The 17,089-nt window shown below is 49.3% G+C and overlaps 1 protein-coding gene and 1 pseudogene across 2 annotated transcripts in view; one reads left to right on the top strand and one right to left on the bottom strand.

The window, feature by feature from the left end:
* Window positions 1-7,274, bottom strand: part of Fbxo21 (F-box protein 21) — a 33,370-nt gene extending 26,096 nt beyond the window's left edge. Inside the window, exons 1-3 of one of the 2 annotated variants that reach the window (XM_051176517.1) lie at window positions 6,995-7,274; window positions 6,053-6,188; window positions 3,566-3,660 (exon numbers count right to left, since the gene is read on the bottom strand). In XM_051176517.1, coding sequence (XP_051032474.1) covers window positions 3,566-3,660; window positions 6,053-6,188; window positions 6,995-7,233 — 470 coding nt within the window. In that variant the 5' untranslated portion in view covers window positions 7,234-7,274. The remainder of the gene's footprint in view (window positions 1-3,565; window positions 3,661-6,052; window positions 6,189-6,994) is intronic. The other variant, XM_051176518.1, reaches the window with a different exon arrangement.
* Window positions 7,275-7,457: 183 nt separating this feature from the next.
* On the top strand, window positions 7,458-7,553 carry LOC127216114 (uncharacterized; annotated as a pseudogene).
* Window positions 7,554-17,089: the final 9,536 nt, after the last annotated feature.

Genomic DNA, 17,089 nt, shown 5'->3' with positions numbered 1-17,089 from the left:
TCTTGTGTGGGCAAGTGTGTGTATCTGCCCAAGTGCATATGCACACACACTATGGAGAATATGTGGAAGTCAAAGGACAGCTCACAGGATTGAACTCAGGTCTTCAGGCTTGGCAACAAGCACCTTTATCTGCTGAATGATCTTGCCAGACCACTGCTCAGTGTTCTTCCAGCTACATGGGATCTAGTCAGGGAGCCTGCCCTAATTACACACACAGTAATGTCTCCAGGACAGCTCTCATTTGGAGCCAGGGGGTCCAGTTAATGTGCATTCAGTGCCCACAGTAGGCTTAAGTCAGACTATCTCTGTGATTTCAAACTCCATTTCTAGCAGAAGTGTCAGAAAGAGCCCAAAGTCTAAGTTTTTCCAAGCTGACAAGTTTGTCTTTAGCCTTTATACTTGGAAGTCAGTTCAGCTGGATATAAAAATATTTGGCTGGCATTTCCTGTACATCTTGGAATACCTTTTTCCTCTGGCATAAAGTGCTGCTGTTGAAATCTGAGGAGACAGTCTTTCTTTTGCATAGAAGTGACTTCATCTCTTCTGCCTGGAAAGCCAAAGGCCCTTTCTGATTCTAAAATCCAGTAACTCTATTTCAAGTGTCTGGCTGGGCACTAACCACCCAAGTCACAGCCCCAGGCACAGCACAGGCTCTTTAATGTGTTTTGGTGAACCGTTCCTGCAGGCTGTACTTTTTGCAGACCACACAGAACAGCACAGGTACAGTCATCACATACCAAGAGATAGACACTTGAGTATCTACTGAAATTGCTCGCTTCCTACTGCTTTCCACAACAGGGTCACCATATAAACTGACAACCCCAAATAGTTTAAGAGGCAGAACATTCCCTGTCATTATACTTGTCCCATCAAGGGCAATGTGGTTACAACACTTACTTTGAAAACAATTACTAATACATACTTCCACTGCCTACACAAGTTCAGTTTTCTTGACGACCTGACTAACATAAAAAGGCAGCCTTAGCCTTTCTCAGTGATTTTAACACTCCTCTGAAGAGGGAATTCCAAGGTATTTCCTTAAAAGAGCCACCCTGTCCACTTGCTTTCCCTGGGCATGGCAATCTCTGCCATGTGGTGGCACACGCCTCTAATCCCAGAACCCAGGAAGCAGAGGCAGGCAGATCTGTGAGTTCAAGTCCAGCCTGGTCTACAGAGTGAGTTCCAGGACAGCCTCTAAAGCTACACAGAGAAACCCTGTCTGGAAAAACACACACACACACACACACACACACACTCTCTCTCTCTCTCTCACACACACACACTCACACACACCCTGGTCTACCACTACAGAGTCACAGTGTTACAGTATGGGTTGCTTATTCTTGGGGAATAAGTTTTGAGTAGAAGGCTAGTTTTGCTGGTTTCCAGCCAGGCATCCAGTTCCACCCAGTACTTCCTGATACTCAACAACCTGCCTGGCCCTCTCTTACTGGGGACCTCTCCTGGCACCCTCTGTCCATGTCCATTCTGTTCAGATCACAAGTTCCCTTGTACTCTGCCCCACTAGCTCACAGTACAAGCTTCCTGTTACACTAGTCACTAATTTAAACACCTTTTCCTGGCTCTTCTTGTAGATTTACTTCTCTGTACTTACTTTAAGACAACATTATACAGCTGGGGAAACAACTGAACAAAATAAAGACCACCTGGCACCCTCAAACTTTAGTTGCTTCTTTGTATCTACCTGGAGGAGAACTAACATCTTTGGACAAGTCTTCACATATTTTCAACACATTGCAACAACCTAGGAAATTTATTCCCAAGAACCCACATGACTAAGAAATGAAGCCTCTAGAGCAAGTGGCTGTTCATCAGCAGACCCTGCAAGACAGGGTAGCTGTTAGTTAAGGGAGCTCTCCCTGTAACAGCTGAGACAGACCCCTGAGGTAATTCTGACAAAAGCAGAGCAGGGTCTATCTTCCACAAACAATTATCCCTCTCCCCCTTTCTCATGTAGTTAGGATGAAAGAATACAAAGTAGGTAGATATTAAAAACCAAACAGGTGGTGCTAAGAGCTCAGGGGTAAAACATTCAGGTGGCTCTGGTTAAGGTCCTGGGCTTGGCACTCAACACTACAAAAGAAAAACTACAGGGGTGGCTTCAGAAAAGGCCAACATAAAGTCAGGAATGCGAAGGACAGGAAAAGAGTGTAAATAAGAAGAAAAGTTTACACTAAACAAACCAAAGCCAATAAAGTGCACCTCAAACCCCGCTACACACATCCCATGCCTAGAGACTATTATGAGGCCACACAATACTGTCAGTGCACACATGAATCTATGCACAGACCGGGGTGGGGGACACCCCAGGCCCACACAGTGTCATCTCACCTCTCCCCACAAGTCCCATGAAACACTGTCTCCTGGTCTGCACACTTCGCAGTGACCCCTCTCAGTGCATCTTTCTCTATAACGTTTGGAACAGAAGGTCTCTCCCACAGGAGGTTAGGCTGCAAGGCAAGTCACTGGTGAACAGGAAAGTAAGCTTAAGCTTTCCAGCAGAAAATATAGGCCATACCATTCTAACAATGGTGAGAGACAAGGGTTTATTTTTATTTGAAATGATGTGTTTGTGTGTGAGTTCATGTCTGTGTGGCTATGTGGATACAGATGTCCAAGTAGGTCAAAAGAGGGAATCGGATCACAAGGCACTGGTTTAATAGGCTCCTAGGAGCCACCCACTGTGGGTGATGGGGACTGAAGTCAGGCCCCTGTAGAGCAGTTCCCTACTGAGACATGAGTCCCTCTAGTCCCAGGGGCTCTTCTTAATCAGGACCCAGGCTCACACCCCACCACACACACACCTTAAATTGCTCCTAATCAGTAAGTGCAATGTAAGTAGTTACTGTTCAGAGAGCGACAAGAAAAGGGATCTGCACACACTCAGTAAAACTGTGATCTGTGTATGTGCAAGCATGTGCATTGTGCCCAGGTGTGAGTTGCACAGAGGCCAGAGGTCGAGCTCAGGCACCATTGCTCTGGATCCACACACTAGTTTTTCAGACCATCTCTCTCTGAAGCCTGGTGCCCACCACTTGGTTAAGTTGGGGGCCAGTAAGCCCAGTACTAGGATAGCAAGCACATGTCCCCGGAGATCAAACTTGGGTCCTCATGTTTGCAGAGCAAGCTGAACCAACTGACCATCTCCCCTGCCCCTTGACACAATTTTTCTTTAAGACTTTATTATTTTGAGACAGGGTCCCACTTTGTAGCCCAGGGTGTTCTGCAACTCACCATGCAGCTCTTGAAGCTTCTGTTTCTCCCTGCCTCAGCCTCCTGAGCACTGTAATTATAGATCTGAGCTCCTATACGTGGCTTTCTGGATAGTTTTGATCCAAAGTTGGCTGAATCCATGGATGAGGGGCCTGCTGCAGGGACTGACAGTGTGTCAATTGTCCTGGTGTGCTGACCTCACAGACACGGAGCTTTTCAAAGCAATAACCCTGGCAAGATGTGACATATCTGGAAACACCAGCATTCTTCCCCATACACCACAGCAATTCCCTCTGCAATTATATGATGATCTGAGCAAGCCATGGCTTACCTCCCTTCCATGTTTAGAATGCACACCAGCTCATCCTCAAAGAAGATCTCCGGACCCTCAAGGTTTTCAATGTCACTGAAGCCGTTACAAGGAACCTATGGGGAAGACACACACAGGAGGCCTCGATCATGCGTTAGCATGGCTGACACTGGCAGACACACAGATGAGCAGTAAGTGAGCAGCTGTACACAGGGACAGCGACAGCAGTTCTCACACACTAACTGCTAGGGCCTTCAGGGCAGAAAGCAACAAGGAAATCACAGCACATTCAGGCCCTGGTGCTTGTAGTCACACCCCACACTCTCACAGTCTGGGAGCTTCTCTGACAGGAAGAGCTCACACATGTTGAGGCAACAAGTCTCCAATCTCCCAAGGTCTTTGCTACACACAACTAGGAGAGGCCAGAGGTATTAGCCCAAGGCAGAGGTGCTCCCGAGACTCCCTGGATGTGTATTCTGCTCTGCACATTGAGGCAGTGGTACACGTGTTCTGCAGCGGAGGTACAGAAACGCAGATGTAACAGTGCAATGGATGCAACAGTGCAATGGCTATTGAGGTGGAGATACATGTGTGTTGAGGTGGTAGTGCATTAAGACTCTAGGGTAAAAGTCCTGCCCCCCCCCCCCCTCATGATAGCAGCCACGGTGTTTCAAGTTAACTTGTTTGCATGTAGAGAAAATAAGAACACCAGAGTGCTGAGCATAATCAATCACCCACCTATGAATCCACCCTAAGTATGGCCCTGCTGTGTTCAAAGTCCTCCACACACTTTTAATGAAGCAAGCAGTGGTACAGGGAAAAAAGGGGAAAAGCTCACTGATCCACGATATCTAAAAGGCAGACTGTTAAAAGCACACACAAACCAAGCCCAGCTTACAAGGAGAGGCTATGAACCAGTAGCCTGTGACCAACTACATCATCATACACACCCTGCACCAAAACACTTGCGTGTGTGTGTGTGTGTGTGTGTGTGTGTGTGTGTGTGTACATTTAAGACAGTACTGAACACCTGTGATTACAGACTGGCTAGGGCACTGTTCCAGGCTGAACAAAACCTTGGTTCATTCTGCCATTAATAAGCATTTTATATAAACAAAGTAGAGAGTGTCTATTTGTAGTCCCCATGGGGGACTGAGTTTAATGTGTTAAAAGTTCAAATCTGCCCTTTCGAAACTGAAAAACTCTTCATAAATTCCGTTAACAGCAGAGAGGAAAGTCAGAAGCAATCTTGAGAAAACAACCTTCATCAAACCAGAACAGTAAAACAAGTATCAGTTCCGATGGTAGATGCCCACTCTGTGGAGAAACTGACAATATGAGGGAGCAGTTTTGTAGCCCTACAAAAAGTAGCACCAGGAACGAACACTGATTTCATGGGACACTCTGGACAAGGGGAAGACAAATGACTCCGAACCCGCAAAGAAACACACATTTCAGCCTCTGAAGAAAAACAACATACAACGTGAGCCAGGCCTGATGGTGCTTACTTGTAATTCCAGTCCCTCAGAAGTCTGGGCAAGAGTTTAAGGCCAGCCTGGGCTACATGGTGAAATTACTCCCACAGAACAAAGAGCTGCAGTGATAACAAAAATCCTAAACTGCCAGGAGCAAAGGATGCTAGGCAGTTTTCTTTGGGAGAGCAATAGAACTGGTCCATAGGCAGCTTTAAACCCTGGTTGTTAGCACCTGTACTGGACTATTCTTGGGGGTCTGACGGGACAGGCCCTGAGCTGCAGCCATTGAGAGGACCACCTGTGCACATTCACTATGTTCCCTTTTAAAGGGCCCTGCCCACCTCCCACCCTCTCTCCTCTTTCCTGCTGCTCCTGTCTCCAGGGGCTGATCTCCCCACTTCCTTTCCCCCCAAAACAAACAAACAAAAAAAAAATCCAAAACTCCTCTGCTTGAACCCTGTCACATGGCATCTTTCTCCTTCCCTGGTGTGCCACTTTTCTTAAATTACAACACCTTAACAAACAACCCAGCTCACTACTGAGTAGGGCCACGATCACTGTAGCAGCCTTCCTGGGAAAACAACTGTGAGAGCTTTAGAGTATCCAATCATTGATGGCTCTCAGATCATGGGGGGTGGGGAGGGTGTTTGCACAAAGCGTGTGTAACAATCTTGAAGAAAAATAACGCTTATCTGGACCCAGTGGACACCGCCCTGTGTATCCCTCCCCCGTCCTCAACACCCCACTCTCTCTGGCTTTAGAAAAGTAGCGCTGGCAGGGACAAATGGCTCCGTGGTGATGGATGGGAGGGAGGAGGACACAATGACTCTTACAGCCATGTAAGCAAGGAATTGTGTGAGCACTGAAAAGGGAAATCGCAGGAAGAGCGGAGCAGCTAAGGCAAGCATGCACATTTTTGCACACGTAGTATTATACACACACACACACACACAGAGAGAGAGAGAGAGAGAGAGAGAGAGAGAGAGAGAGAGAGAGAGAGAGAGAGAGCCTGAGCCACATAACAGGTGCTTACATGTTCTGAAAAGAACCGCTTGGAGAAGGAGGCTACAATCTTCCGGGCTTCTAACCCAGCTTTCTGCCGAACTTTATACTCCTCTAACCAATTGACGTAGTCGGTGGGACTGTAGTGCTTCATCAGGGAGGGCCACCTATGAGGGGAGAAAACACCCTTCTCAGCCCGGCGGTGGAGACTGCGAGACCCCTGACAGCGATGGAGTCTGCAGGGGCCAAAAGGGGGTTGCAATGTCCATCGGGCATTCATGCACTCCCTCACTATTCAATGCAGTGACCTTGCCGTGGCGACAAGAAGGCAGTGCTTCCAACCCCAGCAACCCCCCCCCCCCCCGAATCTGTGGTGGCCACAATCACGGCGATGATGCTAACTAACGGTTCGCATTGATGGCGCGCCTCCTCAGCATCAGGCCCTGCAATCCGGGGCGGCATCTCATGCGATCTCCCCCACGCTGCAAAAGGCGGCGGGGATGCGGGGGGTGGTGGTGCCTTATCACGGAACGGAAGACCCAGGCTGTCCAGAAGGGAGGTGGACAGCACCCCCTCCACCCCACCCCACCCCACCCCACAAGGTCACGAGACGGGATGGCAGGTCCGATCCCGGCCGGCATCCTAGCCAGCCGGGAAGGCACGCAACGCCGCCTGCACGTAAACATCCTGCACCGAGCGGGCCACAAAAGATGCGCGTCGCGCAGCCGGGGTGGGGGGAGGCGGGGGGGGGCTGGGGAGGCCGCGGCGGCGGCGGCGGCGCTGAGCGGGAGGCCGGGCCGAGCGCGGCTGGGGCGACCCCATCGGGGGCTCCGGAGGCCCCGGCGCGGGCCTTTGTCTGCGGCCGCGGGAAGCGGGGCCTGGAGGGGGCGGCGCGCGGGCGGGCGGGTGGCGGGGTGGGGCCCCCGCGAGGCCCGGGCCCGAGGCGCTGCGGGGACCGGAGCGGGCGGCTCACCTCACCCGGAACTGCTCCTTCCACACCTGGCCGCTGCTCTGGCACACCTCGCGCAGCCGACGGCAGGTGCTGGACACGCGGCCGATGTCGAGCGCCGTGAGGGAGCCGCTGCACAGGATGTACTCCAGCACCTCGCCCGGCAGCTGCACCAGGCAGCTGGGGCCCGCCGCCTCGGTCGCGGCCTCCTCGGCCAGCGCCGGCACCACCTCCATAGCGCTGTCCCCCGCTACCGCCGCCATCTTGTCCGCGTACCTGAGGGGCCGCTGCGCGGGCGCGCGCGCGCGCGCGTGATAAGGAGCTCGCCAGGGCTCGCCACGCCCTCTAGGGGCGGGGCTCAGCGGCGCCACGCCCCCATGCCCGGGCCCCACCCACTCGGCCCAAAGAACGGAGTTGCTGGAGACTAAGGCTGATTTCAGAGATGGAGATGGAGCTACTACCCTGGTCCTGATGATCCCAACCGCATTTAAAAAGAAAAATAAATAAAAGAAAGCTGAAACGATGCAGAGAACATTAGCATGGCCACTGCTTAAGGATGACCCGCAAATTCGTGAAGCATTTTGCTGTGGGCCGTGGTGGTACACACCTTTAATCCTAGCACTCCCTGAGAGGCAGGTGGATCTCTATGAGTTCCAGGCCAGCCTGGTCTACAGATAAGAGTTTCAGGACAGCCAGGGCTATACAGAGAAACCCTGCCTCAAAAAAAAAAAAAAAAAAAAAAAAAAAAAAATCAAAAAGAAGAAGAGATTAAAGTTGGGAGCGGGGAGCTGGTGAGATGATTGAGCGGGAAAGCCTGCCGGCCAGAGTTTCAATCGCTGAACCTGCAAGTCGTCCTCTGGCCTCCCTCCACCTTCACTTCATGACATGTGTGTACAAACACAATTAACTCAATAAAAATTAAAGCCGCTCGGCTTCCTCTGTAACCCCAGCTCTGAAGAGACTGAGGCAGGAGGATCAAGAGTTGGGCTACAGTTTATGACAGTCTCATGAGGTCCAGGCTGGTCTTCGACAACAATGAATCAGAGAATGATTCTGAACTTCTGGTTCCTCTGCCCCCACTTCCCAAGAGCTTGGATTTTTAGGCACACACCGTCAAGATTTATTTCAGAGGTGGTGGTGGTGGTGGGGTGGGGTGGGTGAGTGGAACTCAGTGTTTGGTGCAGGTTAGGCCTGCACTCTACTGAGCTACAAATCTAGTCCCCAAATTAAGTTGTCAAAAATGGTTATCTAGTCTCCTGTGCCAAGTGCTTCCTGGAAGTAATTTGGCCTTTCCCAGGACTAACTCATTCTCAAGTGGGTGCTGGGCCAAGCATATGCTTTGCATCTTGGGAACTCCTATTGCTAGCCCTCTGATCATATGGGGAATATTATTAACCCCTGAATCTATGTCACATTTTTAGGAACACCTGTATTCCCACTTGAATTTGTTTCACATGCCCATGTGTGGTGTACAGAGGTCAGAGAACAACTTGCAGGAGGAGTTGGCTCTGTCCTTCCACCACGTGAGTCCCAGGAATGGGACTCAGGTCATCTGGCTTAGCATCAAGCACCTTTACCTGCTGGGCAATCTCCATCTCTCCTCTAAGAAAAACAAGCCAACAAAACTGAGTTCAGTGCGTTGTTAGATCCTGTCTATGGGGACGAACACAGCTATCATAAAATCAGAGTCCTTGAATCTCAGAATGTGGATTCTGACTATGGTGTCCAAAGGCCATGGGCAAGACCTCCCCCCCTCAACTCAGATGTTCTGGGTCAAAACCTGGTGGAATGTCTCAGAGGATCCCTCCCTCTCTACTGTCCTTAGAAATGAATCTGAAAGCCCTAACATTGTTACAATGGGACAAACATCGCCTGTTGGAGGCTGAAGCCATCCTCTCCTCCTCCAGCCCGAGCAGAGCGGAGATGCCTGTTATCCCCTTCCTCCCACTGGTCTCCTTCTCCTGGGTACATCTTGTCGCTTGGGATGAGCCTTCAGCCAAGACTCCCTTTTCCAGTTGCTGACCCTCCAGCCTGGCTTCTGTGATTGTTCCCTTCCTCTCCTTGACAGCGTTCTCCCACAATCCCTTCTTTTGTAGATTACCACTTGCTCAGCGTGCGTCTCCTCTCTGGTCTGAAGCCCCCTTCAGGACCAGAAGACCCTTTTCCGGATTCCCACTTCCTCGGCAAAGGTTTCACACGTGGCAGAGCCTTCATGATTGTCATCTACGGACTGTGAGAGTTAGCTTTTATGTTGAACTTGTCACAGCCTAGGATGGCCTGTGAGGAGCGTTTCTGTGAAGGACTGTCCACACCAGGTTGGCCTGCGGCACATCTGAAATGGAGTGGATCGGTTTGCCTTAATTAACTGGCGTGAGAAGGCCCAGCCCACTGTGGGTGGCACCATTCCTAGGCAGGGGGACCCTCAGCTGTGCAGGAATGGGGAAATCCAGCTGAGCACAAGCAAGCATGTGTGCGTTCATCTCTGTCTGCTCTTGGCCACTGTGGTGGCCTTAGATTCCCACCGCTATGGCTTCCTCGTGAGCTAAAATGAATCCTTTATCCCCTGAGTTGCCTTTTATCACAGCTACAGAAGTGAAACCAGTGCAGACTGCACAGGTCTAGCCAGTTGTTGGGCTAGAAAAAGTTACCTAGCCTTTATGAGGCTCAGTTTTTCCCATCTGTAAAATGGGAAGAGTGCCTGCTTACTTACTAGGGCAGCTAGGGTGCTAAGTGAATATATTTGGACGGGTGTGCAGTCCTGCCTTTCAGCCCAGGGTGGTTGTGGCTGCAGGTGCTCGCATTTGAGGTAGGACAGAGGACCTCACTGTAAGGCTCACACTGCTGGGACAGAAGCCAGCTGTCCAGTCACAGTGCACTTAGAGCTGGGGACCCTCAAAGCCTGGCTTCCAAAGACCACTCTGTCTCTGGCCTCAGCCTCTGCCTGGTTCCCTCTGTGGCCCTACACAGCGTTGGCCCCGATGCTGAGCTGCTGCAGATCCTCGTGGTGGTGCTCAGACCTGCATAAACCATTTCAGTTGTCCTTCCAGCAGCTGGGAGCTGCTGACAAGTGAGCTTGTCAGGAGCTTATCTTTGGTCATCTATGATCTGGTGGCAGGGGTCCCTTCCTTCCGCAGCCTGCCGCCACACCACAGATGACCAAAGATAATCAAAGCTGATCACTGGGGAGAGAAGGGGGGAATGATCTTGCAGTCAAAATGCCTTTTACAAATGAAGAAACCAGTTTTGTTATCGAACAAGCATTCAACAGAGTGAGCCACAGTCACAGAGGACATGGTAATGAGATGACAGAGGGGCAAGTGTACAAACAGCAGGAACAACCCCACTCTGTATCCAGGAAGCTCTATCCACAGCGCACAGGCTTCCTTTGCCAATTCCCAAGGATCACCGAAACTTGTCCTCGGGTACAAGGCACGGCTTCCTTCCTTGAGACACATTCTTTCCTCCTTCCTCCTAAACTGGCCTAGTCATCTAGGACCCACCAAACTGGCCAACTGCCCTGTGCATCAAGAAATAATAACACATTACAGATGTTTATCGAACAAGTGGTTACAGGTGGGAACAAGGAGCCCAGCTAACGTCCCCTGGGTGCCAGGGAGGCAGGAACATGGGTCTCCTTAGATATCTACATTTACAAAGAAATGTTTCCCATGCCTGTTTAAAAAAAATCTGGGTAATGATTCTGGCCAGAAACTGTAGGCCAGAAACTTGAAGATTGACAGATTGCCTCAAACCCACAAGTAAAATGTGAATTCTGTGGCTGCTGCTACTACCAGGTGACCCTGAGGGTGACATGCCCAGAAAAATCAGACACAGGAGGGCAAATTCCACAAGGCCCTCTCATAGGAAACATATAGGAAAGATGAATTCATCAAATAGAACGTAGGCTTAAGGTTACTAAGGGGAATGAGGAAAGTGGGGTTTACATTTTTTTAAAAATAAAATTTATATATATGGGCGTTTTGCCTGTCTGCGTGTATGCCTGTGTACAACATGTGTACCTGGGACCCTGGAAGGCCAGAAGGTAACAGATCTATTGGAACTGGAGTTACAGATGTTTGCGGGCATGGTGGGTGAGGGGAATTGAATCTGGGTCCTCTAGAAAAACAGCCAGCGCTCTTAACTGTAGAGCCATCTCTTCTGACCTTTGGGTCACGTCATGAATGCTGACTTTCTGACTGGGCACTGCATGTTTTTAATGTTATGAACTGCAGTGGCTAAGAGGAACACTGCCTAGTCTGCTTACTTTATCACAATAAAACAAAAACCAAAAACACCTCCCCCCCTCGCAAAGGCACACATACAAATTTTCCCTATCAAAGGGACAGAGACTATATGTAAGACACATTTCCCAAGGAAATACTTTAAGAAGTGGGGCTGTGGTAAGGCAGTAGGTTAGTTAGCATGTGAGAGGTCCAACATTAATGCTCAGCCTTCCCTCCCTCCCTCCCTCCCTCCCTCCCTCCCTCAGTCCCTCTCTCTCTCTCTCTCTCTCTTTCTCTCTCTCTCTCTCTCTCTCTCACACACACACACACACACACAGTGTGGTGGTGCACGCCTTTAGTCCTAGCACTAGGGAGGCAGAGACAGGAGATCTCTGTGAGTCTGAGGCCAGCCTGGCCTACAGAGCGAGCTTCAGCACAGCCAGAACCACATAGAAAGCCCATCTCGATGAATCAGTCAGTCACCAATGCCACATAGTAGTGCTCTAGCTAAACTGCCCAGGTGCATGACTGTCCCCTGAGAGCTTTCACCTTCCTGGTGGCAGAGGGGACAGTCTAAGAGAGGGATACTTGTGCTTCTCACTTCCATGGTAGGCCTTTGAAACAACAGACCTCAATTAATTTGGATGACCCGCTCCATCCAGAAAAAGGGAAAGTCTGAAACCCTGCAGCCAGCCATGGAAGGAACCAAATCCACAGAAAGGGATTTTTCACACAGTTCTGACAGCTTCGCAGACCCTCTTGTGGGGACAGGCTAGACCACATCGAGACCTGGACCGCTTAGATTTAAACGCCTCTTGCCTCTATGTTGGGTACTTCATAGCAGCCTGTGGCGCCAGCTGCATGCATGCACACAAACCCACACACAGACATGCACTTAGAGACTAAGCTAAACAAACAAACAAACAAATAATCTATCTTAGACACTAAGTCAGTTCTCCAAGATTATTTCAGGGGGCACTGGCCTATTTCTTTTTCCTATGCCCAATGTGGCCACACTGAGTAAGCCTCTTTTCTATGTGCTTGTTGGTTTTTTTTTTTTATGTATTTTATGCATGAGTGCTCTACTTGTGCAGATGACTACATAACAGAAGATGCCATCGGGTCTCATTATAGATGGTTGTAAGCCACAGTGTGTGCCGGGGATTGAACTCAGGACCTTCAGAAGAACAGCCAGTGCTCTTAACCACTGAGCCATCTCTCCAGCCCCCTTTTCAATGATTGTTAATAGCACATGTTTTCATTTGGTGTGATGAGTCAAGCTTGTTGAGATAGCTAAGACCCAGGCTTTGACCTGTGAAGCTCTGGTAAGAAGTTCATAGTTCCCACTCGTCAGGTCTTGGTTAAAGGCACCCATGCAAGCTAGAAGTCTCCAGCCCCATCTTGCTTGCTCCACCCCACTGTTGTTAAAGAAAGGGAACATATTTCACTGGACCATACTTGGGAATGTTTCCCATTATCTTCACCTGTGGGCTTTGACACCCATCTCGCATACAATCTCTATAATCCCGGTAGAGAGAGGCTTGGAACCCACCACAAAACCTTTACCAGTGTCCCTTGTTCTCAGGATATATGCAGTTGGACCTTGGTGGGCTCTACAATGTGGATTCAACCAACCGCAAAACAACTGGAGATCGAAACTACTTTAAGAAGTCAGATGTGGTGGTGTTGGGGATTTATCTCAATGGTAGAGTGCTTGCCCAGAAAGCACAAGGCCCTGGGTTCAGTCCTCAGCTCCTGAACAACAACAAAAAGTCAGATGTGGTGATGAATGCCTGTAATCCCAGAAACTCATGGAGGCTGAAGTAGAATAAGTCAGAGATTGAGGTCAGCCTGGCTATAAGAACTTGTTTGAAAACAATAATACCAGGGATGGAGAGATGGCTCAGTGGTTAAGAGTACTGACTGCTCTTCCAGAGGACCCAAGTTCAAGTCCCAGCACCCACATGGCAATTAACTGCCTGTAACTCCAAGGTCTGACACCCTCACACAGACATTCATGCAGTCAAAACACCAATGCACATTTAAAAAAAAAAAAGCAACCCAAAACGAAACAGTGATACCAACAACAGATGGTCTTGGGGTGTGGTGCAATGGGTAGGGTGCTTGCCTAACATGATGAGGCCCTAGGTTCTACCTGCAGCAATGAACAAACTGCTGTAAATGGTGTTTTGCTCTAATCTTAGCACTTGGGATGTGGAGGCAGGAGGATCAGGATGTCATCATCTTTGGGTACATGGTAAGTTTGAGGCTAGCCTAACATACAGGAGACCCTGTTTGAAAAACAAAACAGGACATTTGAAAACTACATCTGTATTGCATATGTATGGACTTCCATGATTATCCCCAGAGCATACAGTAATTATCTATCTAGCATCTGGTTTGTACTGCGTATGGCAGGCTGCCTGTGGTGACTTAGGTACATGGAGATTGTGTGCACAGGTTATATGCAAATGCAATGCCACTTTCTAGAAGGGGCCTGAGCTGGATTGGACCAGTTCTGTTTGACCACCGCCGTCTGACGGCCACTGAAGTAAAGAGTTTTACAAGGAACAGTGATGGGAGATGTCAGTTTATAAATATGTTTCTCATACTGGTTAATGAATAAAGCACTGTTGGCCAATAGGAAAGCAAGATAGGCGGGACTAGGAGACAAGGAGGAAAGAGGAGGTAGTAGGAAGGAGTCAGCATGGAGAGACTGGGGAGACCAGATGCTGGCCCCATTCCCCGGTAAGATGAAACCACGTGGAAATACTTAGATTAACAGAAATGGGTTAATACTTAAGACAGAGCTAGATAAGAAACCGGTACCTGGCCAACAGCATTATATCAAATACAGAGTCTCAGTGTGTTCATTGGGGCTGGTGCGGTGGCGGGACAAGACCAGTGGCGGGAGGAAAAACCCTACTCCTTACAGAACAGCATATTTGCAAAGAGGATGAGCATTCCAGATATGGGGGCCTCAAGCCTCCCCAAGAATCTGTGTTGCTATTTATGACATAAAGAAGTAGGGATGAGAACTGGAGAGCCCAGTGGTTAAGAGAGCCCGTGGCTCAGTCAGAAGACACAAGTTAGGTTCCCATCGCTCATGTCGGACAGTTCACAACTGCTTGTCATTCCAACTCCAGGAGATCTGATGCCTTCTCTCTTCTGGTCTTCAGAAGAGAAGTACATAAGTCACACACACACACACACACACACACACACACACACAGTTTAAAAAAAAGAGGTTGAAGGAGAAGGGGATGTTACTGGAGATGAGATTCTTACGGGTCTGGGCAGTGGTAATTAATGTTCATGGTTCTCCATGGGATACGTGTTGGAAAGGTTGTAGAATTAGTGTGATCCAAGCAAGGGTGGTTATGTTGGCGTCTTCACATCAAAAGGCTCACTTTTATCACTCACTTGCATGGGTCCAGGTGAAGAGTTGATGACTTAGTTAAAATGTGCAGGGCAGGGTGTGAGGGCCTGAAAGATAGATAGCTCAGTGGTCAAGAGCACATTAGTGCTCTTGTAGAAGACTAGCCAGTGTTAGGAGGGTTACAACCTCCTGTATTTCTAGCTCCGGGGAATCTGGCACCCCCTTCTGGCCTCCTCAAGTACCTGCACTCGCAAGCTCATACCCACCCACCCTCTAATACCTCTTACATACACTCACTTAAAATAAAGCTTAACAATTTTGGACAGTATTATACTGTATAGGAGGCACTGTGATGTTCACCCCCAACTATCCCCTCTCACTCTTTCTGACCCCTACTAAGTAGTTCTGTCCCTTCCCTACCCTACCCTTCCCTTCCCTACCCTACCCTTCCCTGACTCACCCTACCTTTCCTCTTCCCTCCCCTTCCCTACCTTTCTCTCCCCTCCCCTTATGCCCTCTGCTCCTCTTCTCCAAAGGCAGTCACACTGCTGTGTGCCCGTGACTGCAGTGGCCGTGTCCCACCCAGAAGACAGTATCCCATGCGACTCCTCTCCATCCTTCGCTCCCAGCTGGATTCGAGCCTCTTCCATGGGAGGGAATGCATTCCCGATGCCATAGACCTGGCCAAAAGCTGCCCATGTCTGGGAGGCCCTAGGTTGGGGAAATCGACCAGCAATGTTTTGTCAAACGGACATGTGGTTAAACTACCTTCTGTGTTTATATCATAAACTATGAAGTGTTTGGCCTCTTTTGGCGGCGCATGGCAGACAGTCACTGCGGGGACTTGTGACGGCTCAAAATGCTGAGCATCAGTGAGCTTTGAGTGCTTCGCTCCAAATAGGAGTTAGGGATTTTTGAAGTCAGTGGCTCTCCCATCTTTGAGAAGTCACCTAAACAACTGTTATCTAAACTGTTGCTGTGAGAAGAGCCAGTCGGGGAGACTGACAATACATAGTTCTGCTGTGTGACCTCTAAACCCAGTTTAAAGTTAACAAAGCAAGTGACTTCAGAGCCCACAGAGCCTGGGGGGCATATATGAGTGTTTCCTCCATTTCATGAGAAACCATAGACTTGGTTATCTCAGAGTGTTGTAGGTTTGTAACGAGTACGAGTACGGTTTTTCCTCCCGCCACCGCTGGTCTTGTCCTGCTGCGCCAGCCCCAAATGATACACAGAGACTCTGTATTTGATACAATACTGTTGGCCCGGTTACTTGTTTCTTATCGGCTAGCTCTGCCTTTAATTATTAACCCATTTCTGCTGATCTATGTATTTTCACATGGCCTTCTCTTACCGGGGAGCAGGCTGGCGTCCAGCTCTCTCCAGACTCTCCATCTTGACTCCTCCTTACTACTTCCTATTTCCTCCTTGTCTCCTAGTCCCTCCTATCTTCCTTTCCTATTGGCCAACAGTGCTTTATTATTAACCAGTATGAGAAACATATACAGAATGACATCTCCCATCATAGGTTAATAAGAAACTATATCTCAAAAAAATAAGGCGGATGATCCCTGGGGAATGAGCAAGGTTGAGCGCTCTCTCTCTCTCTATCTATCACACACACACACACACACACACACACACACACACACACACACACACAACATCATCACCACCAACAAATCAGAGGCTAGGGATCTACTCAGCATGCACAAGACCGTGTGATCTATCATAAAAATCAACAGAGGAAGGAGCTGAAGTGATGGCTCAGAGGTTAAGAGCGTGTACTGCTCTGGCAAAGGACCTGAGTTCGGTTCCTAGCACCCATGCCAGAAGGCTCACAACCACCTGTAACTCCAGCACTGATGGCTGCTTCTGACCTCTGTGGGCATTACAATCACACACACACACACACACACACACACACACACGCTAAAATCCCTTCCCTGGGGGAGACACAAATATCATGGACCCCTCCCCCTAAGATTCCAAACTGAGGCATGATTCCAGGGGGAACCAATGGGTTTATGAGACTTACCTAGAGAGTAAAAGCAAGGGAAGGGGCATGAGCAGGTTTAGAGCAGCCCACTGGAGGGTATGTATACCCAGCATGGCCAATGACTTCCCCATGCCATGGCCATGTAGATACAGCCCCTTCCCTAGCCGGTACACTCTAGCTTCCCGCTTAGACTACCTGCATTTAGGGCAGAATTGAATGCACTTGGTAGGGAGGAATGACCACCCTTATTCTATGACTCACAGTCAATAGTCAACAAGTCCACCAGGGAGGACTTCTGTTAAGAGGACACAGCTGAACTCATGATGGTGGTGGCTGTTTGGCTCCTGGGATAGTCCTGTGCAATACACGTGTACACATATAATTAAAAGGAAAATCTTTTAAAAAGTTGGTCAAGTGTCCTGCTGGGCTATGTGAGGGCCTGTCTGGGTTTAGAGAGACACATGGTTGGTCCAGCCAGCCTCTGGCTTGGGGGACCCTCATCTTCCCTGTGCTTCTGG

The sequence above is a fragment of the Phodopus roborovskii genome, unplaced genomic scaffold (assembly GCF_943737965.1).
Source record: "Phodopus roborovskii unplaced genomic scaffold, PHOROB, whole genome shotgun sequence".
In the NCBI taxonomy this organism is placed as follows: domain Eukaryota; kingdom Metazoa; phylum Chordata; class Mammalia; order Rodentia; family Cricetidae; genus Phodopus; species Phodopus roborovskii.
This window is presented reverse-complemented; position numbering and strand designations above follow the sequence as displayed.